Source organism: Pteronotus mesoamericanus, unplaced genomic scaffold (assembly GCF_021234165.1).
Source record: "Pteronotus mesoamericanus isolate MK-2021 breed Mesoamerican mustached bat unplaced genomic scaffold, CSHL_Meso_final contig_90, whole genome shotgun sequence".
NCBI classification, from domain to species: Eukaryota; Metazoa; Chordata; class Mammalia; order Chiroptera; family Mormoopidae; genus Pteronotus; species Pteronotus mesoamericanus.
The window spans coordinates 8,911,894-8,938,573 of NW_026555277.1; the positions used below are offsets into that span (position 1 = coordinate 8,911,894).

General features: G+C 56.1%; 2 protein-coding genes across 4 annotated transcripts; both read right to left on the bottom strand.

Moving 5' to 3' along the window:
- Positions 1–6,503: 6,503 nt before the first annotated feature.
- On the bottom strand, positions 6,504–12,619 carry CTDSP1 (CTD small phosphatase 1). Of its 2 annotated transcripts, none has more exons than XM_054585663.1 (7): positions 12,443–12,619; positions 10,872–11,020; positions 10,338–10,442; positions 10,167–10,223; positions 9,442–9,534; positions 9,137–9,322; positions 6,504–8,607 (listed from the first exon to the last, which is right to left on the bottom strand). In XM_054585663.1, exons 1-7 carry the CDS (start codon positions 12,507–12,509, stop codon positions 8,479–8,481), a joined length of 786 nt encoding a protein of 261 aa, XP_054441638.1. In that variant the 5' UTR covers positions 12,510–12,619; the 3' UTR covers positions 6,504–8,478. The 2 variants fall into 2 exon arrangements, with proteins under 2 accessions (XP_054441638.1, XP_054441639.1); XM_054585664.1 differs by having other exon boundaries at positions 6,505–8,607; positions 10,338–10,439.
- A 3,783-nt stretch (positions 12,620–16,402) lies between these two features.
- SLC11A1 (solute carrier family 11 member 1) lies at positions 16,403–25,846 on the bottom strand. 2 transcript variants are annotated; one of them, XM_054586161.1, is made up of 15 exons: positions 25,729–25,846; positions 24,414–24,547; positions 23,462–23,584; positions 23,029–23,148; positions 22,138–22,244; positions 21,629–21,699; positions 21,226–21,293; positions 20,922–21,077; positions 19,959–20,117; positions 19,175–19,264; positions 18,932–19,051; positions 18,389–18,538; positions 17,881–17,954; positions 17,298–17,451; positions 16,403–17,170 (listed from the first exon to the last, which is right to left on the bottom strand). In XM_054586161.1, exons 1-15 carry the CDS (start codon positions 25,733–25,735, stop codon positions 17,057–17,059), a joined length of 1,647 nt encoding a protein of 548 aa, XP_054442136.1. In that variant the 5' UTR covers positions 25,736–25,846; the 3' UTR covers positions 16,403–17,056. The 2 variants fall into 2 exon arrangements, with proteins under 2 accessions (XP_054442136.1, XP_054442135.1); XM_054586160.1 differs by lacking the exon at positions 25,729–25,846 and having other exon boundaries at positions 24,414–24,563.
- Between the last annotated feature and the right edge of the window lie 834 nt (positions 25,847–26,680).

Genomic DNA, 26,680 nt, shown 5'->3' on the forward strand with positions numbered 1-26,680 from the left:
GAGATGGGCATGGAAGGTGGTCAGGGTGACCAGTGAGTCCCAGTTTGCTCCCGACTGTCCAAATTTTAAGTCCAAAAGTCCTGCCTCTCCAGAGCCTCCTCAGTTCAGGGCTATGGGGATGGTTGACACCTGGAGCAGGCAGCAGGCAGGGGTCTGAAAGCGTAGTTGTCTGGGGTGGAGCCTGCACAATTATTTCCTTGGAGGCCAAGGAAGCCACACCAGGCTCTCTGCTCTTCCCAGACTCCCCAACGTGCCAGCCTCTCCCTCAGCCGCAGCTCCAAGGTGCTCCAAGAGGCCCTGTATTGCCAGAGAGAAGCAGGGGACTCTATCTTGTCCTCTCCCACTACCTATGGTCCCTGCATGTCCCCACAGGGTTGTCTTACCTGGCTGGAGGAGGCAGCTGCCACCTGGGAGATCTCAGGGAGTTCTGGCAAACCGGCTGCAGGAGAGCGACCTTTGTCCTCACCCCCCCCCCTCTCTAGGAACTGCCTTCTCCATATAAGGGAATATAGGGCCCCTGAGAGAGAAAGAGTAGGTGAGGGGGTGGGGAAGCAGGTGCCTGCCAGGTCCCTGGGAGCCCGGAGCCCAGCAACAGCCTGATGGCCAGAGCCCATGTGCCTCCCCCTGGGCTCCCCGGAGAGCTCCCCGGGATGGGGCGCGTCTCTGCCCCGCCCGGGCCCTTGCTGCCCGTGGAGAGCCCTGACCAGGGAAGGGGCTTCCTTCTACCAACCTGGAGGAGGAGGCTCAGCGGTCCTCCCTCCTCCCCTGGGGGAAGGCTCACTGGGTAAGGGAGCCCCAGGCCCAGGGATGCGGGGCCAGGGGTTCACAGTTGGGGTCCCTCCAAGACAGATGGGATAGAGGTTTCTTCTACCTCTAAAGACATGGCACTTGCTCAGAGGGGACACAAACGTTCTTCTCCCTCCCGCCCCTCAGGCTTCAGGCTCCACCTGGAGTTTTTATGAGCTGCCATAAACCTCTGCCTTTGGACTCTGTGTGCCACCCTCTCCCCGCAGCCACGGCTTCATTTCCAACTCCTGACTCCATGGGCCCCATCTCATTCCAGAAGGGAAAGGAGTGCAGCCCTCTCAAGTGCGGAAGTGGGCTTTGTCTGCAAGCTCAGCATCCTGGGCAGCTAGCTGCCTTCCAGCCTCCATCCCTGCAGAAATTCTCCTGTCTGTGCCTCTGAACTCAGGTTGGAAGGTGCACTGAAGTGGGCTGGGCGACGGCAGCCCCTCCTCCTGAGCACACCTTCCTGAGTTCTGGGGAACAAATGTTGCATGTGTGCACATATGCGCATGTGTGAACATATGTGCATGTGTGAGTGTGCTCACGCCCAGTCTGCTGAGAGGAATAAACACACAACAGGTGCTATTTTATTTTCTTAAAAATAATACCCTTATTCCATGGCCAGTGTGGCTCAGTTGGTTGGAAAATTGGCCCATAACTGAAAGGTTGTAGGTTCGATCCCTGGTCCAGGCTATAAGATCCTGCCTGTTCAATCCCTGGTCTCTGGGCATGTACGGGAGGCAACCAATCGATGCTTCTCTCTCACATCGATGTTTCTCTCTCTCTCTTCTTCCCTCTCTACAAACAATGGAAAAAAGATGTCCTTAAGTGGGGATAAAAAAAAATTTAAATAACACCCTTTTTTATGAATAAAAAAGTATATATTCATTCAATTATACAAACAGGCAAAAAAAGAAAGGAAAAACCCATCTGTAATTCCACTATTGAGATAATCTACAGATAAATGACTATTAAGTTTCTGTAGTATTTCTTTCAAGTCATTGTTCAGTACATATGCTGTGTGTGTACTCTATGCATGTAATATCTATTGATTGATCAGTTGTTCTATCTACATATGTATTTTTCTGACATGTTATATGTTATTTTGCAACTTCATTTTAATTGTCCCATGGCGATCCATGAGATAGTATAGTTTATATAACCAACAGCTCATTTTCAGACTTCCAAATTATATCCAATTATTTGATACTACAAAGAATGCTGTGATAAGTATTCTTATTGCTAAATCTTTGCCATTAGATTGCACCCATTGTTACTTCTTTAGAATAAACTCCTAAAAGTAGGATTGCTGGGTCAAAGACGCGAATAGAAAAATTACTGGCTGGGAAAGCGTCATTACTTGGTAGTCCCGTGCTCTGGACAGGAGACTGCCTGCTCCTCCACATTCTTCCCAGCCCTGGGCTCCAGCTTTTCAGAAAATCTCTGTCAGTTTGAATGTCAGAAAGGAAATCAGCATTGTGCTGAGATTTTATATCTCTATCTGTATCTCTGTCTCTATATCTCTCTGTATCTATATCTATATCTATCTATCTATACACACATACACATATTACTAGCGGGATAGACTATTTTAAAATACATTTATTGACTATGTCTTCTTTTGTAAATTTTTAAATAATTTGTTGAGTTGTTTATGTTTAATGTATTAAGGTTGGCCATTTATGGGATTCTCTACTCCACCTTGTTACTTGCCTTTTATTTTAGCTCAGGGTTTTTTTGCAAGAACCTATGTTTTTAAAAATTGTTTTCTATTTTTTAAATTACAAAAATATCAAAAATAGAAAAGTATATAAAATAGAAAATAGTATAGCAATAAACACCCATAGAATCAAGAATTCTCATTTGCTGTGTGTGTTTGTGTATTTTGAAGTTGCAGATATCATGATAGTTAGCCCAAAATATTTAGTTTATCACTCATTTCCTAAGAATGAGGATGTTTTCCTTCATAATTGTAATACGATTTTCACCTGAGAATATTACAAATTATTTGTAATGTCATCTATCCAGTCCATCATCAAATTTCTCCAATTGTCCTCATAAGGACCTTAGCAGCGGTTTTTATTGATTCATGATCAAATCAAGATCATGCATGTACTTTGATTGTTATGTATCTTCAGTATTTTTTATATCTAGAACAGGTCCTCAGCTTTTTTTCTATGCCATTGACTTACTTGAGTCAAGAACAGTTGTATTTTTAAAATATTTTTTCCATTATTTACATTTTTAAAAACTGTTTTAAAATTGATTTTAGAGAGAGGGGAAGGGAGGGAGAGAAATATCAATGCAAGAGAGAAACATCGATTGGTTGCCTCTCATACAGGCCCCGACAAGGGAGGAAACTGCAACCTAGGAGTTTGCCCTGACCGGGAATCGAACCCATGACCTTTCAATTTCCAGGATGACACCCCAACCAACTGATCCACACTGGTCAGGGCAAGGACAGTTGTCTTGTATAGAACAGAATGTCTGTTCGTACTGTGGATTTGTCTAAGTCTTTGTGTGTTATTTAATTTGTTCCTCTTCCTCCTGCATTTCCCACTAACTGAAAGTCCCTCTACAGGATTGATAGTTTTAGTTAAACGATTTTTTCAAGAATACAGCACTTCTTAAACTGTAAAATCATGAAAATCATCTGGGACTCTTTAAAATACAGAATCTGATTCAATAGGTCTGGGTGGGGCCTGAGAGTCTGCATTACTGACAAGCTCCCAGGTGAGCTGAGGTGCCTGCTGGTCCTCGGACCACGCTTTAAGTAGCTTGGGCAAAGGTGACGCTGGGTCCTTCCCACTGCATCGTGCCGCAGCCGGGTATGCGATGTCAGGTTGTCCCAGCATGAAGGATGTGGAGTTTGCTCCCTTGCTTACTGCCAGGTATTCCCACTTAAAGCCACACTCCCCTCTTTGCGATCAGAAGTCATCATGGGGTGATAACTTGGCACTGGCAATACAAAAGTTTTTAATTCTTTATTTACCATTTCCTACTTCTCATTGTGTAATTACTTTTATAACCCAACCCCCCGCCCCGCCCCCCCCCCCCCCCCCCCCGCCCCCAGCGCAGTATCATTTTAGCTCACTGCTGTACCCTAGTGCCTGAGGTAGAGTAGACATGCAGTGGCTTGAGGAAAGACAGGGAGTCTGAGTTTTATTTTGACGTTATGTTTAGAAAGTTAACTGTGTCTTTTTTCCTTTTAAACCGATTTTTATTTTTTAAAGTTAATAAATGTACTTGGTAAAATAATTCAAAAGATTAACAGATATATAGTAAAAATGTGCCCCTCCAATCTTGGGTGACTTCCACCCAGTCACCCAGCTCTGCTTGTTACCTACTGGAGTACAAAAAAGTATATCTTTATATTTGTCTATTTTTATAGTGCTCCTTAGTGGGAATACACCATCACCATTGTTATGAATGAAACTTGCTTTGTTTCATTTACTCGTCTATCTTGGAGATCATTCTATATCTACTTGGATAGTTCCACTTCACTGTTTTTCATAACTGCATGGTATTTTCTGGCATAGATAGAGTAAGATTTATTTAACCAGTCCCTCGTTGATGGACACAGGGTATTTCAAGTCTTTTGCTATTACAAATAAGGATGCAATTAATACCTGGATACATACAAGGTCATATGTATATACATTTTATTTACAGCATAAATTCCTAGCAGTGGAATTGCTAGATCAAAGGGCCCTGAATTTTTAAAATATTTTTTAAAAACAGTAGTGTCAAATCGCTCTCCAAAGAGGTTGTACCAGTTTACACTCCTGCAAACTGTACTGTTACTGTATCAGGGGACTGTTTCCTCTGCTGTGTGTGTGTGTAACAGGCAAATAGTGAATGTCTGTTTTCCACAGGGCTCGGTTAGAGACATTTTCATAGTGGACATTTCCAAAGCCTTCCTCCTTCCTCTCCAACCCCTGTCCCAGGGCCAATCAGCCACAGCTTCCTGTCAAGTTTATCTCCTATCTCACATCCATCCTTCCTTCTTCTCTTTTCACTCTGCCTCTATGCCCCAGATCAAGTCTTTGATCCCCCACCTCCACGGCTGTGGTCTCCCAATAACGACTCCAATCCCGTACTCATGATTTAGCTTCCAACGTGAATTGACGCTGCTGGGGCTGAACACACTTCTCCCCTGTTCAGTGTCACTCAAAGGCACCCTCTGCAAGAAAAAAGGCCAGTCCCATGGTCTGCCTACAGATCTGCATTACCCAGCCCCTCCTGCCTTCTGCAGCATCATTTCTCTTGCTCCCGCACCATTCCGAAATTGTCACTCACTCCCCACACTCCCTCCTGCGGCTGGTTCTTGGCTCCCTGACTCCCTTTCTGGTGCATCTCCTTGCTCAGGCCTCCATCACCTGAACCGCTCCCTCTTCCCAAACTCCCCTTAGCCGCTCTTCCTTAGGATGCATTTCTCACAACCCCGATGGCCATCCCCGGTCGCGGGGGTGTCCTCCTGAGCTCTAGGCCTTCCCTGTTCTCTTTTGCACTACAGTTGCGGCATTTCAGGTTTTAGATCGTGTGTTCAAGTGTCTTTCTCCACTGGTGGGTGTGAGTTCCTTGAGAGCAGAGGCATACCCTAGTCATCGTGTGTCCCCGGTCCTGGCAACATGCCTGACACACAGGAAGTGCAGACATATGTGGTTAAGTTGAACTTTATGTGGGTGAAGGGTGTGTGGGTGGAGGTGGTGGGGAAAGGCTGATTGCGGTCTCATTCAAAGTTAGGAACCCTGGCGACTCCCTGGCCTGTGTGGGCCTCCGGGATGCAAATCTGGGGGATGAGTGTTTGCATGGAGAGCAGGAAACCCACTAGGTCCCGAGGAGGAGGACAAGGGCAGAGTCAGGCAGACTGGGTATAACCCTGGCAAAGGCTCCAAGGCTCCAGCTCACACTGGAGCTGATGGAACTGCGCGAGGGTGCTGCAGGCTCTCTTCCCAGGTCGGTGCTTCCCAGCGCTTTCCTAGCTTTTAGGGGAAATGGGATGAGGAGGCGGGGTGGGGAGGGGGGCGGGGAAAGGGGGAGGGGAGCGAAGGAAAAGGGGCGGTACCATACACAAGGCAGTTCATCCTCAGGGTCTTTCGGACGCAGATCAGCCTCTGGGGCACCAGGAGGCAGGCTGGAGGCTGGATTCACAAGGGGATGAGGGGTGGAAAGGGTAGGAGAGGTGGAAATGGGGGGACAGGGGTCAGCCTTTGGGAGGGGCGGGTCTCCTCCTGTGTGTGTGTGTGGGGGTGGAGTGTTAGTTGTGGGGGGCAGAAGCTGCCCACCCCCGGGAGAGGGGTGAATAAGATGCATTCATCTTTCCAGCTCCCGGAGTTGGGGTGGTGGCAGGCGGGGGGAGGGCACGGCGGTCCACAAGGACGGAGAGGTCTCTAGTGGCCACCGTGGGAAGCAGGAGAGGGTGGGTCGGGTGGGCCGGCAGGGCACTTCCTGCCAAGGCCTGAGGCTGCCCAGTTTTGCAAAGGAAGTGCTGCCAAGGCCGGAGGGGAGGGGGCAGGAAGTGGGCCGGAGGCGCTCGCAAGGGCGCGGCCAGCGGGAGGCCGCGGCCGGGGGGGGGGGGGCGGGGGCGCCGAGGGGAACGGGACGAGCATCCGTCCCCACCCAGTCTCCCCAGAGTCTCTGAAGCCTCAGCCTGTAGTCCCTTCTCGCGACACCACTGGGGAGGCCCACGTCAGCCTCGTTCAAAGTTCTCGCGTTTGGAGTTGAACTTGGCTTCCTTGTAACTCCTCCCGTGCCCCACCTCCACCCCCTGGGGCCTCAGGAACTCCTACCCTGTATTCCGGGGCAGAGACCACACCCTCCTCGTCTCCAAATACCTTCCTGGGGCCTCCCCTAGGGACGCATTTCTGCTAAGCTTTAGAACTAATCTTACGGGAGTCCTCCAAGCACAGGCATTTAATCAGTTTCTGCAGAGTGCCGATCTCCATTTTGCAGACCAGCTAACTGAGGCCGAGAGAAGGATGAAAATTCAAAAGTCCTCTTACACTTTCACACTCGAAGCCCCAGGGGAACAGGGCAGGCTCCACTATCACCCTCCTCCCCCTAAGGGTTTTAAGTGGGGCATGGCTTCGTGGGACACAATCACTCCCCCATTGCGCGGCTCCCCCAATAACCACAGAGGCAGGATTGGTGGGAGGGACGGTCTTGGCTTTCTCTTTAGCTCTTCGCACACTGAGGGGCTCTCCATCACAGAGAAGGCACTTAAATGGGAGGGTGCCTGGATTCGGACCAGCCATGTCCCCCCTCCCACCCCTAGTTCTGGGTGAGGGGGAGGAAATGACGTCTCCATTTGACCCTCCCCTTGGCACAGGTATGTGGGTCCCTTAAACTGTTAGGTCCCGGGGAGAGCCCAAGGCCTCAACCTCCAGGCTCAGCGTTTGGGGGAGGGGTTCCAGGAAAAGGAGCCACAGCTGGAGGGCAGGATATCCTGGGAGCAGCCCCCAGCCAGTGGGATGAGGCAAGGGGCCGCAGAGGGTGGGTTGGCACAGAGGAGGGGCGCAGCTTGGCAGGAATAAGCCTGACCCCCACAAGAAGGGCCCCACCTCCTACAGACCCCCTAAAGGCACAGGTGAAGTATGGGGTGGGTGGTGGAAGCACGAAGCACCCATTAGGTGGTGGGGAGGCCTCTCCACACCCCCCAGCAGATGAACCTAGCACTTGCTGGGCACAGAAAAGGTGCTCAGGAAATGTGTTTTAAATGAATGAATGGAGTAAAGAAGTTGTGGGGAACAGAGGACAGGACCTGGGGCCTCTTGGCCCAGCTTATTTCATCCAGAAAATAGCATTTTAAAAATGTAAAAATCTTCCCCTCCCTCCCCCCAATTTATGGGCCCCGGAAAGGGGTGAGGAAGGAGTATCTCAACCCCAACCCTTCCTCTAAAAATCTATATACACATATACATATTTATATGGCACCACAAAGGGGTCCTGCCTATGTCCCCACACTTGGAGCTGGGGGAGCCAAGCCCCAGAGCCTTGGGTAGGCAAAGTAGACAGGAGGGGTCAGGGCTTGAGTGATGTGGGGAGCAGCCCTCAGCTGCTGATGAGCCCAGAGAAGCCAGACTCCAGGACCTGAAGGACAGACCCCTGCTGCCTTCACAAGTGGTAACAGATCCCCTCCAGCCCACCCTCCTAGGCAGAGGTGGCGGGGTATCAGTCCCCACAAAGGAGGTGCAGAGGCTGGTTCCTCCCCCAACAGCAGCCTGGAGGCTGTTCAGGCAAGAGCTGACCTGATCTGGCCCTGGGAAAACCAGGCGGGGAAGAGGGCTCTAGGCAAGGCACTTGGTGTCCACCATTCCCAGGCTGGGGGCCCAAGGCACGGGGTAGCAGGAACCCCGCCCCCTCCCCAAGCAGAACTGGAAAGGGCCAAGGGGCCCGATTTGGCAGCAGAGAAACATGGCAGCAGAGAGAGAAAGGGGGAGCAGCACACAGGGCCCCTCAGGTCCCCCAAGAAGAGGGAGGAGGTTCTAAGGCACTGACACAGGGACCCAGGGTCTCGATGCCCTCTGTGCAGCCTGCTGCCCACTTCGCAGCCTGGCCAGGCTGGTCGGGGAGACGCCCGCTTCCCCATGGCACTGAGGTGGCCGAGGCTGCTGGGTTTTCTTAAGGAAGAGTCCACGTGTGAAGGGTGTAGGTGTGGTCAGGGGCAGGTCCTGGCCCCAGGGCGCCTCACTAGCTGCCAGGCCGTGGCTGCCTGAGCACCGAGTACACGTCGTCCACTCGGCTGAGCTGCTCGAAGAAGGGCAGGAGGTCGTGGAGCTCTGTGTCACTCATGTTGTCAAACCACGAGGCCACCGGTACCTGGGCAGATGGGCGTAGGGTCACCACCCTGGACGCAGAATATGCAGGCCACCCCTGAGCAGCCGCTGAGGGCTACCTGCTGGAAGCCCCTTACCCACAGTTTTCAAATATTTTGACAGCAGCCCCCAGTAAATTGTGTTTACGTGTATAACAAAGCAACAGTTTTACAAAATGATACTTCACCTAACAGTGTGCAAAGGACTCTGATATTTCCTATTTTATTTCTTTTCCTTAAAACCCAGCTAGCACCCGCTAAATTATTTCTGTGACCCACTAACTGGTCACAACTGGCACCTTAAAATATTGCAACTGCTCCAATGCCCAGCCGGGACCCCAGGCCTCTACACACAGGCAGGGTGAACTGAGTGATCAATAAAGTATGAGGCCAGCAGACACAGGTCAATGAGAGGAAAGGAGGAACAGAAGCGCACCAGGCCTGGGACACTGCCCAGCTGGGAAGTGGGGAGGGGGACACAAATGCACCTTCCTTGGGTCTCAGCCCCCTGTCTGGGTCCTGCACAGCACTCACGGCATTGTCCGGATGGAAGACGTAGGAGGCAGGGGAGTTGTCCAGGATAAGCACCCGCCGCAAGTCTCGGCCCAGCCTGCTCAGGTCCTTCACGTAGTTCCCACGGTGGAAGACACATGACTCACGAAACAGCCGTGCCCGGAAGGCCCCCCACTTGTCCAGCAGGTCGGCTACTGGATCTGCATACTGCAGATGGGAGGTGAGTCACCCGGGGCCAAGGGTGACCCAGAGGTCATTGCCCAGAGGCCACATGCTGGAAGGGAGGGCAGGGTTGTCCCAAGCACTTCAGAGGGTGTGAGGCTCACCTTGGCCAGGCTGGCAGTGAACAGCACGCACTCAAAGAGCTCGCCCATTCGCTGCAGGAACTCATCCACGTAGGGCCGCTTCAGCACGTAGACCTGGGGGGTGGGCCAGTGAGGGGACTGCTGGCCCACAGGCAGGGAGTGGGGCATGGCAAGGGGCTGGGAGGGAGGCAGTGGAGGCAGGAGAGCACAGGGAGCAGGCTGGTCCCAGGCCCTTGCGGGGGGCGGGGGGCAGTGCTCCACTTGGCCAGCCATCCAAAATGCTGCTGGGGAAACCACCACCCTCTCAGAAGAGGACCAAAATGAGCCTCCAACTTCCAGGCTTCACGCCCTGCCTCAAGGGGAATCCCAGGCCCTCCCCCTACCACGGCCTCAGCCAAACGGAGGGGTCTGGGGGCAGCCCCCTTACCCCAAGGCTGCAGGGCACCGGCTCCCGAGCCAAGTAATGGAGAACAGGCTGGATGGCACACAACCTATCCTGAATTACTTGAACTGGGTCCCGGGCAAGGTGGGGCAAGGGGATGCCAAAGAGAACCCTGCTCCCTGCAGGCCCTGGAATCAAGTCCCTGAGAATGTCTGTGTGACCTTGGACAAGTCACACCCTCTCTGGGCCTCTGACATTACACATCTATCAAAGACCTACATGGAGCTCTCTGGGCTGGTGGGAGGAGCCTGTCTGAATGGCAGGTGCCAAGCCCACTGCCTCCCCCCAATACCCGGCCCCTCACCTGGTGGACAACCCCATCGATCTCCACAGGGATGATGAAGTCGGCATTGTTCACCGGCTATGAGGGGAAAAGAGTGGCTGGAGCTAGGGCGAGGCCTGCCCAGACCGCCCTCCCAGGCCAGAGCAGGCCCCCTCGGAAACCCAGGGCTGGGGGCTGCTAGGCAGGGCCCACCTTGAAGGAGCTGTGTACCAGGGTCTCATCCAGGTCGATGACCACGCAGATCTTGTCTGAGTCCTGGGGCTTGGCCTCGGGAAGCAGATACTGCACTGGGGTCTGCTGTGGGGACGAGCGGGGCTAGCTGGGGGCACCGCTCTCACGCGCCCATCATTTCTCCTATTCAGGTCTTCCTTCCCACAACCCTCTCCCTGGGGAGTCACAGGGACCTGGGGAGAAACCACCCTCTTCCCAAATTTGCACCTGCCAACTTTGGAGCCTGGGGCAAGTGCCTGGCTCTCTGGGCTTAACTTCCCCCACCTGGGAAACCAAGGCAGAAAACAGTGTCCACCTTGGAGGAGGAAATTTGGAATTCCCTTGGTGAAGGTCTTGGAGCTTTCTGGCAACAAGCTGGGAAGACCCAGAAGGGCCCCACCCTCCTCCATACCTTCCAGGGCCTGCAGGCAGGCCAAGAAAAACCCTTTCTCCTAAACCCCCAACAGGGTGAGCCCGCCCAGGTGCCCCCGCAGCCCTCGCCTGGCCAGCACCCACCTTGGGAACAGCTCCGTTTTCCTCCACGAGCAGGGGCGCCCCGCTGTGTGTGGACAGGGCCTCCCCATCGTCCCGGCAGACACAGCAGAAGAGTGAGTGGAGGATGCCCCGGCTCCGGGGCTTCTGAGAAGCTGATGACTTCTGGTCACCTGAAGCAGGGAGGTCCAAGGTGGGGGCGTGCACAGTGGCCCGCAGAGGCATGCACATATGCCCAGGTGCCAGCCCCTGGGCTGCGAGGGTCTCACCATACCCCCTTCATTGAGGGAGACACACTAGAGTGGCTCCAGGCTACCCCTCTGCTCCCCCACAAGTCGTTTCAGTGGGGGTACAGAATTGTCCCCATTAGGGAGTGAGTTGGTTGGAGGGAGGTCCCAAGGGCGCTGTCTGTTCCTTCCTCCATCACTACTGAGAGATCGTTCCCACTGGGGACGCCTTCTGACACCCACCTTACCTGTGCAGCCCCTGCTCAGTCGGGACCAGGACGGCTGGAGCCTGGAGCCCCCTCCCGCCCTCGTTCCATACTCTCAGCCCCCTGTGTGTCCAAAGTCCTCACTGAGGCTGGACGGAATGGCAGGTGGACCTGGGGCCAGGGTCCTGCAGTCAGCTGCGGGCAACCTCCTCCTCCGCCCCTGCCCCCGCCCCTCCGCCCCGCCCCGCCCCACCCACCCCAACCTCCAACCTAGAACCGGGTATCTGCCGGCTGATTGACAGGCCCATTCTCCACCCGGCCCCCGGTCCTCGTCCCCGGGCGGAGCTAGGCTCAAGCCAGAGGTGGGCAGACCTGCAACGACTTCCTAGCCTCTGAAGTCTACAAGGGGACAGGGAGGGGCAGTCCTCCAGCTCATGCCCGCCAGCCCCGGGGGTCCCGCCGCAGCGAGCGGCGCGCTTCCCGGGTGGTTACTAGTGTGCACAGGCCCGGCGCCCATGGGCCTGCATCCGGGACGCCGCGTGCCCGGCCCAAAGCACGGGCCTCCCTGCAGGCGCGCTAACGACTTTGAGAAGTAGTTGCTCCCCTCTGTGTCCCTGAGGGGCCAGGCACCTCCACGGGTGACACGGAAGTTTGTGGGGATCGCGGCTGTGTGTTGGCGGGAGATCCTTCCAACCCTCCCCAACCCGCTGTCACCTCGGCACCCCTCCCGCGCACCCCGACCAGACCTAGGCCCAGGGTGGGTGGGTGGGGGCGGAGTCTCAGCGGGTGGCCCGACGGCGCCCTCTTTAACCACCCCGCACCTCCCAGCCCCTTTGGCGCTCATGGAGGGGGGGAGGGGGCAACTCTGGGGCACTGCGCACTGCCAGCCCGGGAGACCCTGAAGGAGCCCCATTTCTACCCCTGCCTCATCTTCTCCACCTCGAGCAGACGGGAGCACCCAAGAGGCGCCAGACCCCGCCCCGCGTCTCAGAGCCTCCCCAAGTTCAAACTCGCCCCGCTCCCTCTCCGGCTGGGAGCTTCGAGCCCCGCCAAAGCAGGCGACCGGGGCGGCGGCGGCGGCTGCCTGGGGAAAGGCACAGGCCCCCTCCTTCACCCCTCCCTCGGCGCCCCAGCTGCGGCCCCCTCCTTGGTGCCCCTGTACCTTTGCCCCGTAGCGGGCCCCGTGCCTCCTCCTTGCTGATCTGAGTAATGACGGCCGAGCTGTCCATGGGGCCGGGCGTGCTCCGCTCCGGCCGGACTCTGGCCCCGGCGCCCGGCCTCCCCCCCGGCTCGGGCCGGAATCGGGGCGCGGGGGGGAGGGGAGGGGTGGGAGGGAGGGATCCCCGCGAGCTTCGGAGGGGAGGGGAGCCAGGTTCTTAGGGGGAGGGGGAGGGAGGGGGCGCGGAGGAAACTTTGTTACAACATGGAGTTTCCTCCCCGCGAGGCGGATGCAAACATGGAACCCGGGCGCCGTTTCAAGGCTCCCCCTTAAAAGGGCAACGGCTTCGGCGTGACCAGGACTCGGCCGCAGCTTTCATCACTTCTGGGGCCGGCGCGACCCGGCGGGCCGGGAGGCGGGGCTAGCCCGGTTCCTGCCGCGCTCCAGGGGGCGTCGCCTCCCTTCTTACCGCCCGCCCGCGGGGAGCTTCTGCGGCTGCGTAGCAGAATCTACACTCGGCCCACTGTTCAAAGCCGCCCAGCGCCGAAGAGTTTGTGCGGGCGGTGCGCCTCCACCTCTGTGCGCTCCAAGAGTCAGGGACAAGCCGCGGTTTGGTTTTCTCATCGGGGAAATGGGGATAACGCTATCTGATCAAACCGTGAGCAACCGGTGGCTTTTTGTTTCCACCAAGCGACAGTGCTGATCCACACAATTGTGCTCTTGACCGGACTGTGACCGTCGACACCCACCGCAGTCTGGGGGCCAAGTGACCCGTACTTGTAGGGCGGTAAAATTCCAACTCTGCCCCGGTGTCTCCCTGCCGACCTCTTCCAACTGCCACACCTTGTGCCCCACACGTCTGTCCCCATGCTCACGCCATCACCTGGTGTTCCCGCCAGGAGGCGCCCTCGTCCGCCCTGTTCCCTCTGCCTGGAACGCTCTTCCTACGCCTTTGCAGAACCAAATACCACCGACCTCGAAGAAAAGCCACAGTCTCCAACAGGCCTTCCCGGACGCCGTCCTCTACTCGCACGCTGACCACTCTGATTATTGGCGGGGTCGGGTGGGGGTTGTCTAGTGGCGCCCGAACAGTGGGCGCTCAATCCCTGCGGGCCCAGTGGTCGACCGTGGGGCCTGACATACTTGTATATACTCTTTGGAGGCTTTTAAACAGCGGCTCCACATTTACGCGGATTCCTCACTAGGGAAAGCTCCCGTGTTATTGGCCCTAAGGGTGGGTTTCTTTTTCCTGTTTATTAAATTCTTTCCATTCGTCGTTACTACTTTGAGTTCACGGTTTAAAAAATAATAACGCCAAGCCTGACAAACACGCCTGAGCACTTCCTTCCCCAGTGGGCCTCCGCGGCGGGGCGGGGCGGGACGGGCGCGTCCTGTCCCGTCCGGCCGCTGGGTGCGCGCGCGGCGCACGTCCTCCAGGCCGGGCCAAAGGGGAGCCCAGAGGGGAGGCCCCGCGCGGGGGGCGGGACTGGTGAAGAGCGGCGCCAGCTTGAAGGCACAGTAGCTCCTGTCCCGCGACTGGACAGTGGAGAGATGGTGACTCAGGGCTGTGACTCCAGCCACCCCTAAGCTGGACCCCGGTGGCCCCCCTACGGTTCTTACGGCGCCCCGTAAGGCCGTCCTCACTGCATTTTATCATAATCGCCAACGTGTAGCGAGCGCTCCGTCTGGGTCCGGCTCCAGCTGCACGCCTGTCACCACACTGCCCACAACGACCACCTTCTTATCCCATTTTGCATATGAGTAAACTGAAGTCTGAAAATTGGAGAGACTTGACGCAACCCAGCAGCCAGGGCAGAGGCGGAATTCTGGCCATCTTGAGGAGCTCCCTCCGCCTCGGGATGCCCCTGGGCAAGGCCTCAGCTTTATCTCCGACGCGCAGCCCGCACAGACCCCATAAGGAAATGAGTGGCGAGGAAGGAGTGAAGCGCTGGCCCGAGCTGGATGGCTCGTTTTCTGCTTCCCGTCTTTCTCCCTTTCTCCCTCTATGAAGGCTGGATCCTGGCCCGTTGTCCCCTTGAGGGTCAGAGGGGCTGACAAGGGACAGGGCACTGGACAGGACCACTGGGCGCCAACCTCCCCCCGTCCCCCCCAACACGCGCGCGATTCAGCTGGCTTCCCAGCCCCAATTCCTCATCTAAGCTTTTCTTGGTGTGGCCTCTTCGCCTGGGAGACCTGCCCTCCTCCCAGGCTCCCAGGCACAAGGTCTCCTGCCGCACAGGGTCGGAGGAGCTGTGGGGACAAAGAGGCTGGTGGAAGTGTTCTGCAGTGGTCTTTGGGCACCCAGTTCTCTCCCTCCGTACCCCAGCAGCTGGAGGTCGCCTTACCCACAGCTTATTTTTATCTTTCACCCGTTTGCACCCCAGAAAGAACAAAGTCATGGGGGCTGTGAGCGAGGCAACACGGGGTTCTGCCTGGCGCTGTGGGCAACTGTCTTCTCCCTCCAGCCCGCAGCTGCCCCATCCGCCAAATGCGGTTGGTAAAGTGGAAGGGGGCGCTGTGCCTGGAAGGCAGGGCTCCCTGGTCAGGCTCCTGGGGAAAGTCAAGGTCCCAACCTGAGTGGCTGACGAGCTTCTCCCTCTCCCTCAGGTTAGATCTGAGCCTGGGGGCTGGGAGGACCAGGTATACTTTGGGGGGGGCGGGGGACGACGACAATGCTTTATTAAAGGGTCCTCTCCTGGTCTGAAATGACTGATCTTGGCCTGACCATATCCCTAACCTGTCGGTCTGACCTCATCGCTAGCCCCCTCATCCACCATAACCCTTAGCCGGCCCTTTGGTCCCCCCTCCTCCCCACGTCCCTCGCACCCAAGTTATAAGTCCCAGGTTTAACTATTCCTGCGGCAGGCCTGCTCAGCCCTCTGGGGTCCCCTTCTTGCACCACCCGTCTCTGCGCTTTCGCACGCACTGACACCTCCCCCGCCCTCACACACACCTTGATTAGCGCAGCTTTCAGTGTCTGTCCAAGGGCTTCCTCTGGCCCTTGCACCACTCCTTCCAGCTGTGCCCGACACACACTTCCATCGTTCCCCATCCCACTGTGTAAGTGATCTGTTATTCACTTGGCTGTCTCCCCCCACTCCATTGGAACTTCTTAAGAACGCTCATCTTTTATTTGGAACTTTGCCTCCCTCCCCCACGTCTAGCACATGACTGGCGCCCATTTAGTGCCCAGTGAATTGACCAGAGGGGTGTAAAAAAGGTACAGCTGGCGGCACCTCTAGGAAACTGGAGAAGGGGCTGGGAGATGTCTTTCTCCATTACCCAGCCCCATCCATCGCCTCCTTCAGCGTGGGCCCCATTTTCTCCAGGGCCAAACCCGGGTAAGGGAATTGAGCGGCCTTCTCACTCAGGTAACTGTCTTCCACCATTGCATAGGCTGAGCCAGACCCGTCAAGTTCCACCCCTACTTGAGGGCCCCACTGGTATCGTTGCCCTTTTAAGAAAGGAAATTCTTTTTATAAACAAGCGCCCAGTCTAGAGCACGGAGCTCGCTCCGCCGAATCCCTGGGAAACTAGGAGTGCTTTCAAGCACAGCGCCTGCTCCAGACTCAACCCAACGGAAAAGCTCAGCGATCCCTCCTCATCACTGCTCTCCGCAGCTCTGGGGTTGAGGTCCGAAGAACTAGAAGAAGCCGGAGGAGGGACTTGGGGGAGCCTAGAAACAGCCCAGGGAGCGTCTGTAAAGTGCAGCCCCGCCACGGGACGAAGGTGTGTCGGGAGGCTCCCAGTGGCCGAGGGGGTACCCCGCCCACACAACTCTCCCCACAGCCCCTCCCTGGGCGGATTCCGAGGCCCCAGGGCGCGAGGACCAAGTGCCCGCTTTTTCCTCATTGGCCGGGCTGGGTGAGGTCCTGGCGGGGAGTGCATACGCTCGAGACCATCCCTGCCCCTAGGGGGAGCTGGGAGTCAGCGCCCAGGGAACGGTTACTGCGCGGCGTGGGAGTCCTGGCCTCCGGGTTCCCCGGAGAAACAGCAAATGAATTGGGCCCACCAGGCAGGGACTCTGCGGCTCCTTATGACCTGGCGCCAGAAAGGGAGGAGAACCGTGCCTCCGTTTTAGTGCCTGGAAAATGGGTTGCTGGTGGAACAAAAATGCTGAGGCCACTCCAGCGAGAGGAACGAAACAGCAAGAGGGAGACAGCGAGAGGAGGGGACATTGGAGTAGGGGGCTCTTTTTGATGGTTCAGAGATTTCGTACTTTCCTGGTTTCCGTCCCCCTGCTCTTTTAGAGAAGAGAACTAGCATTGATTTAACATTCATCAGACTCTTTTAAGTGCCAGTCTGGAGCCTGTGGCCTGCCCACGAACTGGATCCATCAGGGCACTCCTTTAGGTGCTCAATACATATTTTTGAAGAAAAAAAAAATTAAGTCCCAGTGTTGGGCACTGTGTGAAAGTGCTTTACATCCATTACAAGGTTGGTACTGTCCCATTTTACAGATGAGGACAGAGACCTGTCTAAGCTAGGAAACAGCAGGTCCCTATGGAACCCAGGTTGGCCTGCTTCCAAAACTCCCTCTTTGTCTGCTGCCCCTCATGTCCAGCGGGCCAGTCTGCCCCACTTATTTCACCCTCCTAGCAAGGCCCAGGGGAGAGTTCATCCTGATGGCTCCCCCTTCTCCTTCTCCTCTTCAGGAAGCCCATACAAGAAGTGTTGGTGGGAGCTGTGGGCCAGCAGGGTGGCTCCATGGGCAATGAAACAGGTCCAGACCTGGGGGAGGAGTGATTATGAGAACAAGACCTCTGGGGAAGCCCCAGTCCACCCATCCCCTCCCTCCATCTGTTGCCTCCTCTCTTTGCCCTCCCCATCCCAAAGGCCCCTGCTGATCCTCCAGTACCAGGTAGGTGGTGAGGCCCAGGTAGGCTGCGGCCAGCAGGGCTACGAGGCCAAAGTAGGCGGGGTGGGGAATGCTGGGCAGGTAGCTGACCACGAAGTAGAGGTTGATGGCACAGATCAGTGCCATGATTGAAGACGTGATGGTCTTGCTTAGCCTGCAGGACAGGAGGGAAACTCAGGACTGGCGGCATCTCCTCCTCTCCAGTGCCCAGAGCCAGCCTGAAGGAGGGGTGGGACCAGTGAAGAGAGAACAAAGCCAGCTTCTCTGGGCTGCGAGACCTGGGGCAGACCCTGCCTGCTTCTGCCTCTTGGGCTCTCCAGGCTCCACCATGGTGGGATTTGGCAAGAGCAGAGTCTGTGGTGAAGGTGAAGAGCTCAGGGTCTAGAAACTGCCTCCCACCCCCACCCCCCCAGATTTCAGTCCTGGCTCCCCCATTTTCTAGCTGTGTGATCTTGGACAAATTCCTTAACCTCTCTGAGCTTCTCTGGATAATGGGGATAATAACAGTAATTCCTACCTCTGGGTGATTGTGAGGATCAAATGCCGGAATGCAAGTTCAGTGCCTGGGATGGGGGGTACTCACCAGCTATTGGCAAACTCCTGCATGAGGGCGGGCATGCTGGTGAACGTGAGAATAGGCAGCACAGCGAAGGGAAGCTGTGAGGAATCGGGAGGATGAGGCTGAGGGACGCTGGCCTCAGAATACAGTGAGGAGAGGAGGGGATGGGGCTCCTACCATCCTCTGCCTGGCTGTGTTCCCTAACCACTCTGAGCCTCGGTTTTTCCACCTCTGTGCCTTCCAAGCTTGTGGGGCTCTAGAGCAGGAGAAAGTGTTTGGGGGCCGTGGTCCCATGTTGCCTGAGTTTGAACCCCAGCTCTGCCACCGGTCACTTAACTGCGTGCATCAGTTTTCCAAGCTGCAAAATGGGGACAGTGGTGGTTTGTACCTCGGGGCTGGCTGTGGGATTATGTGAATCTTGCTGGCAAGATGTGTTTCGATTGCGTCTGGGAGGAGGGCAGGATCAATACAGGGGATTGGGGTGGTCCCTGTTCAGCTCCGCAGCGGGCAGGGGTGATGGGGATGACCTCACCAGCAGGCTCTGCAGCACGTTGAGCAGGTCATTGAGGCCTGACAGGTCTCTCAGGTCCCTGAAGACAGCCACCAGCACCGTGGGCAGGATGGCGCAGGAGCGAGTGAGGAGGACACGGGCAAAGCGTGACCACCGCAGCTTCAGGAAACCCTGGAGTGTACAATGGGAAACTTGGGGGCTGGGCGTGGGACAGGTGATTCCAGAGAGACCTCTCTCTTCCCTCTGCCCATCTCACACCTGGGGGTACCCTCTGTTTTTGCTCCTCTGAAATAGGCCAGTTTTGTCCCTAGTTGGCAGTGGATAGGGAGAAATTAGGGGAGTTCCCCTCCCAGAGCTGATTGCTGCAGCCTAAAGAGTTTTGGGGAAAAGCCTCCTATTAGTCCTGGGCCTGCAGCCTTGGGCCAGTCGCCTCACCTCTGAATCTTCCCTTACCCCTCTGTGAAGTGGGCCTTATAATGACTGCTTTAGGATCTGGGCTGTTTAAGGATCAACAGAGCCCGGGACTGAGCCCCCAGTAGCATACCAGTTGACCTCGGGCCCCACCTCCATCACAAACTGTCCCGCGTAGGTGCCAGTCATGGTGGAGCTCTGCCCGGCAGCTAGGACACCCACCGCCCAGATGTAGAGGGCTGCGGGGCCGAAGATGCAGCCCAAGATCACGCCCTGGAGGGAGGGGTGTGGTCAGCCCGCGGCCCCGCCCTCCTCGCAGGACACGTGCTTAATGGGCGTGGCGAGGAGCCAAGCGGACTCTTGTCCTTCTTTGCCAACCCGTTGCCGCTCACTTACTCCTTGGTAAATATCCACATCCACTGTATGGTTGTTCATGGGGAAGATCTTGGCATAGTCGTGGAGGCTACTGTTGGCACAGACGTTGAACTGCAGGCACCGGGACGGTAGGAAGGAAAGTGCACACTCAAGTCTTAGAACTTCAGACCGCCAGACCTTGACCAGCGGTTCAAAACTGGTGGCCGGGAGGGCTGAGTCTGGCTAGACATACTTTGTTTGGCTAACAAGTTGGTTTTACTTTAATGTGAATTTACTGCCAACAGTTAAATTTAACAACTCACATGGGAACCCGGTTTCCAGGGGTCTATTGGGTTTATAAGAGCTGGCATCACCGCAGAGAGACAACTGGCTGGCAGTGACTCAAGCTCGCTCCCCTCCTCCCTACACCAAACCCACTTCCCGCAGCTCTGTGACTGGCCAGGTCTTGAAGACAGGGGTTTGCCATCCCTATTTAGACGTCTCTCCTTGTGTCAAGAAGCAGCTGGAGACCCAGAGACGGGAGTAACCTTGAAAGGTCATAGAGCAAGGCAGCTCCTTCTTCCAGGCACTTCTCTTGGGTGTCAGTGCCTTGTAGCCCCTTGTGTGGCTCTGACCCTCAAGAGCCTTCCTGGGGGGAGCTGGCTCCCTGCAGTGGGGTGGGGACGGGGGTCCCAGCCGGAGGCCAGGGCCTCAGGCTCCCTCTCCTACCACTGCCTCCAGTGCGGGGCCGAGGCTCGAAGGGCTTAGCTGCACTGCCTGGGGTCCCCAGCCCCACCACAGCGTGGGGACGTGTGGTGTGCCTCACCGCGTCCTGGTTGGTTTGCTGGTAGAAGGCCTGCCCAAAGACGGCCACGACAAAGAGGTTGATGAAGAAGGACACAGACAGGGCGATGGTAGCCTCAATCAGGAAGTACATGTTGGCTTCTCGGATGTCAGCCCGTCGGGTCCGGTCTATCTCTCGAGACTATGAAGGTCAAAGAGGAGGGCAGAGCCAAAGTCTCGCAGAGCCACCCCAACGTTCTCCACGCGCACACCTTTACCTACGTTCTCCCCAAACCCCAGTTCTCTCTAAAGCCCCCTAACATGACAGCCCGGGGAAGGCCCTGGACAGCCAACCCACCTCCTACACGCCTGGTTTATTTCTCCACAGGGCCTTCAGCCTTGCCATTCCCTCTGCTTAGCCTATCTCCTCCCATGACCTTCCTTCCCATCCTTCCTGTTCAGAGGTCACCTCCTTGGAGAGGTCTTTTCTCAAGTAGCCCCTCCTGACTCATTGCACAATTCATAATTCTTTTTTTTAAAGATTTAATTTATTTATTTTTAGAGAGAGGGGAAGGGAGGGAGAAAGAGATGGAGAGAAACGTCGGTGTGTGGTTGCCTCTCACACGACCCCTGCTGGGGACCTGGCCCACAACCCAAGCATGTGCCCTGACTGGGAGTTGAACCTGTGACCCTTTGGTTCGCAGGCCGGCGCTCAATCCAATGAGCCACGCCAGCCAGGGCCAATTCATAATTCTTTCTGTTATTTTTTTCACTTGCTTATGGTCTGTCTCCCCGACTAGAATCAAGCTCTAGGAAGGCAGAGGACTTGTCTGTCTTTTCATCATTGACTCCCAGATCCCAGCACACGATAGATGCTCTATTATTAAGTATTGAATAGAGAATGATTCCCTTTCCACCTAAAATCTGGGAGGTAGGAGCCAAAGGGGAGGAGCCCCAGGCGCGGAGGTGGGGCCAGGGTGATGCTGAGGGACCAGGCATCTCTCACCTTGACCAGGGCCGAGTGCAGGTAGATGTTGTGGGGCATGATGATAGCGCCAACGATGCCCACGGCCTGCAGCAGCTCTGGCTGGCCGCAGCCAGGGCACAAGGGCAGGAACAGGCCTCGGAGGAGGGCTCCCTGAGCGGGACGTGCCACCACGTACTGTGGGGAGAAGCCTGGTCAGGCCATGCTTGGCCCCTGCGAGGCCATTCTCACCCCCCACCCAGACCCTGGCCCCTCAGGCTCTGCAGGAGGCAGAGAGAGGGGTGGCTTTGTGGGGGGGGGGGCTGTTGCAGCTCTGGCTTCCCACCTCATAGCCGAAGGTCAAGGCCATAATGGTAATAAGGAATCCAAAAAAGGCCTCCAGCTTCCGCAACCCTAGGGAGAGAGCACGTGGGCAGAACACACACATGCGTAAAACTGTAACATAAGCAATGGTGAAATAGTGGTGAAATCTTGAGCACTTTTGTCCCAGGACTGTGCCACGTGGCTGATATCTATTACCTCAGTGAATCCTTACCACAGCCCTATGACGTCTGTACTATTATTTCCCCCATGTTATGGATGAAGAAACAGAAGTCTGAGTAACTTGCTCAAGGCTGCAGAGGGGGAGGCGCGCAGCCCTTCCCCAGGACAGCAGACCCCGCGGGCTCCTGCCTTCACTGCCCGCCCCGCAGCAGCACCGCCAGCTCTGAGGTGAGGGCCACACCTACCGTAGTTATCCAGGAAAAGGAAGAAGAAAGTGTCCACGATGGTGATGAGGACACCGCCCCAGAGAGGGATTCTGAAACCAGAGTGGCCTGGGTCAGCCCAGCCTGGTCCAGGGGTCCCGACCTCCCTCCCTCAGGGCTGGAGACTGTGAAATCTGACTTCCTGGGAGCAGGGACCCAAGTGGCTCCAGACAGCTACGGGAGAGGGGAGCGGGAGTGTGCTGGGGATGGATGGTGGCACAGGCCCCAAGAAGAGGGACCGGGACGGGCGGGGCCCAGCGTGGCGGTTAGCTTGCGGCCGCAGCCCCGAAGCCTGCATAGTCACTGACATCTGGGTGACTTGAGACAACTCACTTTGCATTTCTGGGTCCCTGTTTCCCCATCTGGCAAATTGGGCAACAACTCTGAGTCAGAGGGAATCAAAAGACACAGGGAAATTCGAGGCCTGGGGAAGAAGCAGCTGCTCACTGTCTCCAGCCCAGACTGAAAGGCCCAGGCCCCTGGGGCAGCACCTTCCAGCCGAGAGCAGACTGAATGCTATAGCTGTGCCGATGACCTCTTGCATGTCCGAGCCCACAATGGCCAGCTCGATGGTCAGCCAGAGGAGAGTGCGGGGCACCTAGGGGAGGAGGCGACCTTCACCCAGGCTGGCCAGTTGGTTGTCTCAGCCCTACATTCACCTTTCTGTACTCAGCGCTGTCCTGCTGGGCTGGAAGCCTGCAAACTACATCCGCAAGCCTGCCTCACCGGCCTTGCTTCCAGTTGGCTTTGGCAGGAAACACTTATGCGAGGTGGGAAGGCAGGGAGAAGTCATTCTCCCCCTGCCTCTGGTGCAGTTTCTGGCAGCGGCACCAGCAAAAGCAACAGGTGACCTGGGCTCCAGCAGCCCCGGTGGCCATCGCAGCGCAGGTGGCAATGCTCCCTGCGGCTCAGCTGCCAACCAAGGCCCTTGGGCTCCTCCCCCGCTGCTTTCTGACTTCTGGGTCACACCCCCTTCCCCTGCTGTCCAGCCCTTCCAGCACCTTTGTGACTACATCCCTGCATTAAGTGGCTCTGAAATAGCTAGTGGTGAATCTGGTTCTCCTGCGGGGTCACTGACAACAGCCAAGCCCTCAGGGTCCAGCCCAGCCAATGGCCATCCCAAGCTGACGCCTAGCTGTTCTTTGCCTTGGGCAAGTCACTTCTCTGGGTTTCAATTTCCCCTTCTAGAAAATGAACGGGGCATGGCTAACGTCCCTCTCAGTCTGCGTGCTATTAGTTTGAGCCTCAGTGTTCTCATCTGTCAATAGGACTTGTAACAGCCCACTTGAGGTATGTATTTATTTATTTGATCGTGGAAGCTGTACGTGACTGTCTTGGGTTTGGGCCTTGTGGGTGTGTCCTGTCCAGCCCACCAAGCTCACCTTAGGGTAGTAGAGATGGCAGACCTCGCCCAAGTCCTTGCCTGTCACCACGCCCAGCCGGGCAGCAAGTCGCTGGCAGAGCAAACCCAACACCGTGGCCCATAGCAGCACCCAGAGCAGCTGTGAGAAGGCAGGGAGAGGCCTTCAGCCAGAGGGGCCAGTCTGCTATCCCCAGAACTGGTGGCCCCCTCTGACCGAGGACACTCCTAGGGAGAGACTTGGGGTGATGGAGCAAGAAGACCAACTTCTTCCCGCCAACTCTATACACCCCCACTCTGGCAGAGGTGCTCAAGGGACCTTCCCTGGATCATCTGAACTTAACACCTTCTCCCAGGCCACCCTGTGAGCAGGTGGCAAGCTGGGGTCTCCACCTACTTGACCTGGTCACCGCCCCCACCCCGCCCCCACCGCCCACTCCCCCTAACTCAGTCACTTTGAATCCAGCCACAGCGCCAGCCTGCAGGTCCGACTCGATATTTCCTGGGTCCAGGAAAGCGATGCTCATGAGGAAACCGGGTCCCGTGAAGACCCACAGCTTCCGCAGGCTGAACGTGCCCTGTAGGTGGGAGTGGGGCGAAGAGGTCTTGCGTATAGAGGCTGTAATCGCTGGTCTTGCCACATTCCCAGCTGAACCCCAAGGAGCTTATCAGCCCAGGCTGGCCAGCCTGGCCCTCTGTTCCCCGTTCCTGGAGCCGTACCCCGCAGGGGTTAGTGGAAAACAGGGGGTGGGAGGAACCAGCAGGATTTGCTGAGTCACAGCTCACAGGCTGTATGCCTCAGCACATTCAGCAGCCTGCCTGCACCTGACCAGCCTGCCTCCTGCGGACCCTGACTTTGCAGATTCGCAGAGCCCCAACAGGGGGTTTCCTGGGGTCACACCTCCCTAGTCCAGTTCTTCCCTCCCAAGCCCCTTGTCCTCTATAGGCCCTCCTCTTTGGAGTCCACTGAGCCAAGGGTCCCCCTACCCCATTCTAATCTTGGTCTGGCAGCCTGGGACCCACTAAAGGTTCTGGAAATGCAGGGTGACAGCCTCCTAGAAGCCAGCCTGCAGCCTCCTTCAGTTCTCCCTACATCCTCGTCCAGGCCCTTTTCTTTAACAACAAACCCTTGAGGCTCCAACCTGAATTCAACCCAAGTCCCTTTCCCTTCCTAGGAAAGCTGAGATTCATCCAGAAAGCCACTTGATGCTTTTTAGACAAACGATAAGCTAAGTGCCAGGGACAGAAGCAGGAAGGGGACAGTTACACTGTTTATCACTTCTGCTCAGAGCTGGAAGGGACATGCCACAGTCTTCAGAAGATGTCCTTCCCACAGCCTGGAAGACCCCGCCCCCAATATGGCCCTGTCAACCCTGAGAGACCCCCGTAAGTTTCCAGCATTCCTACCGGTTCTGTGTCCGGGATGGGGATCTTCTCACTCAGGTAGGTTGCTCCGGGAGGTGCTTGCTGGGGCCCTGCGGTGGGGGTGCTGGAGATGGAGCCATAGCTGGGCCTGTTTGGCCTCTGGGGACCCCTGTCAGCTGCAAAGGGCCCCATGAGGCATGGTGAGTTGAGACAAGATAGTAACAAGCTATGAAGATTCCATAAGTGGAATAGGAAAACAGACAAATAGTTGAACACAGTGGCTGAGCAATTTACAACCAGATACAAAAGATCACCTCCCTAGAGATGGAACATCTAGGCCTCAGTTGTGTTTCAGCGCCTGGCCCAGAAAAGTGGCAAAACCAACTGCAATGACTAAAGACCCCCTACCCTGGCCCTGACCGATCAGTGGAGACCATGACCCTGCCAGGGCGCACCTGGAGAACTGATAATATTCTGCTGAAACCCTCCTGAGGCCTCCCCTAAGATTCCCCTGCAAGAAAGAGATCAAAGCCTCGGGACAAAGGACCCAGAGCTCAAGCTCTCCATTTCCTTTCCCTTCTACTTTGCCCACAAGCAGGTGTCTCCTAACCTCTAGGGCAATGGGCAGCTGGTGGTTTGTCTCAGGCTAATCCCCTGAACCTGGCCCCAAGGCCCCCTTTTCTCTGACTTCCCAGTGAGCTCAGGCAGCCCAGCCTAGTCTCTTCTGATGCATCTTCTATGCAAAGTCCTTCCTTGTTTCACTGTCCCCAGCTTTAATAAATGTATCCTTAGAGTCACCTGGACTTCTGTGGCAAAATCTCTCCTACACGAAGTCAAGTACCCACACACTACAGCTGGCCCTCAGCAGACCTGCTCAGGACCAGACCCCTGCCCAGTTACAAAGTGCCCTGCTTCTTTCTGGTGGACCAGGGCTAAAACCATTTCTCCTCCTCTGCCATCTCCTCCTAGCAAAGTGCCAAATCATCGCCCAACTGAATAGAGGCCCCTGACTCCTATCTTGTGTCCATCAGCTTTGCCCCTTCCATGCGAGGGCAGAGACCCCCAAATCCAGATCTCTCTTGCCTCAGAGGATGTGGAGAGGGACACCGGGCTCTGAGGAGGGCTACCTGATACTGACATGTATGTCCCTTGGCCTCATCCCTGCCTCCTTCAGCAGCTGAAGAAATTCCAGGGTCTTCAAATGCACAGAGAGCAGACAAAGGGGACACTACATCCTTGGAGATGCAAAGAACTCAACCCCAGAATATGGTCCAGACTGGGATGCTCATGGGGCACCAGGGACTCCCTTTGCCTCCCTGACACTTCCTCACCCCCATCCCTGGAGGGGGCTACTCACCTGTCATGAGGATGACAGGTCAGGCACTCTCTGCATGTGAGCGGGTTGCTGGCAGCTCCTCAGCCCACTCCCTCTCTGGGTGCCAGTACATGTCAGTGTGTGGCCCACGCCCTATCTCCCATCCTCAGTTGAGCTCGGCTGTCCTCACACACACAGGGCATTGTGAAACACTTTCCAAAGGCAGAAGTGGCCAGCTCTGGCGGAAGGGTCTGATTTGCCACTATGTGGACTTTCGTTCCCCTTCCAGCCTGAACCGCATGTTACCTTTGGCCTCCTTCCCGGCACCCCATGTTCTGTGTCTCCCAAGTTAGCTTTGATTTCCTGCCGCTTGGGCATTCATACCCAGATCACTTGACTGCTCCTCTCCCCCACCCTCCTTCACCAGCCGCCAGGCTCTTACTTCAGCCTGGAGCCCAGGGCTGCTGGTCGGACCAGTGGTGGGGAGGGAGTTCTGATGGCTGCCTAGGCTGCTGTGTCCCACTGAGTGCCTCGGAGGAAAAGACCCTCCGGACGCTGCCGCAGGGACATGCATTCAAGATGCAGACCCAGGAGATCCTCAGCAGCAAGGGGCACTGGAATCCTGGTCCTGGTTCTGCTACTGACTCACTTGAGATGGTCACCAGATCGTGTCCTCTCTCTGTGCTTGTTTCTCCTGTTAAATGAAAGGAGCAGACCAGCTAAGAGGTTAACATTTAGATGCCCACAGACGCCAGGCAGGTAAGATAAGCTATGAGACAGGTCGGGAGTATTCTAAACAGCGCCCAGCTCTGTATTAAATGACAGATGACGTTGAGCCTCCGTGTTAGGGGACAGGAGGGAGTGGTGGCAACTGTAGCAAAACAGAAGTCAGATACTCTGGCTGAGAGGGCAGTGTCTGCAGAGTTCCAGCCAATTGTCATGTGCACCCACTGTCACCACGTCTTCTGATTTGTCAAGGGAGCTGAAATTTTGG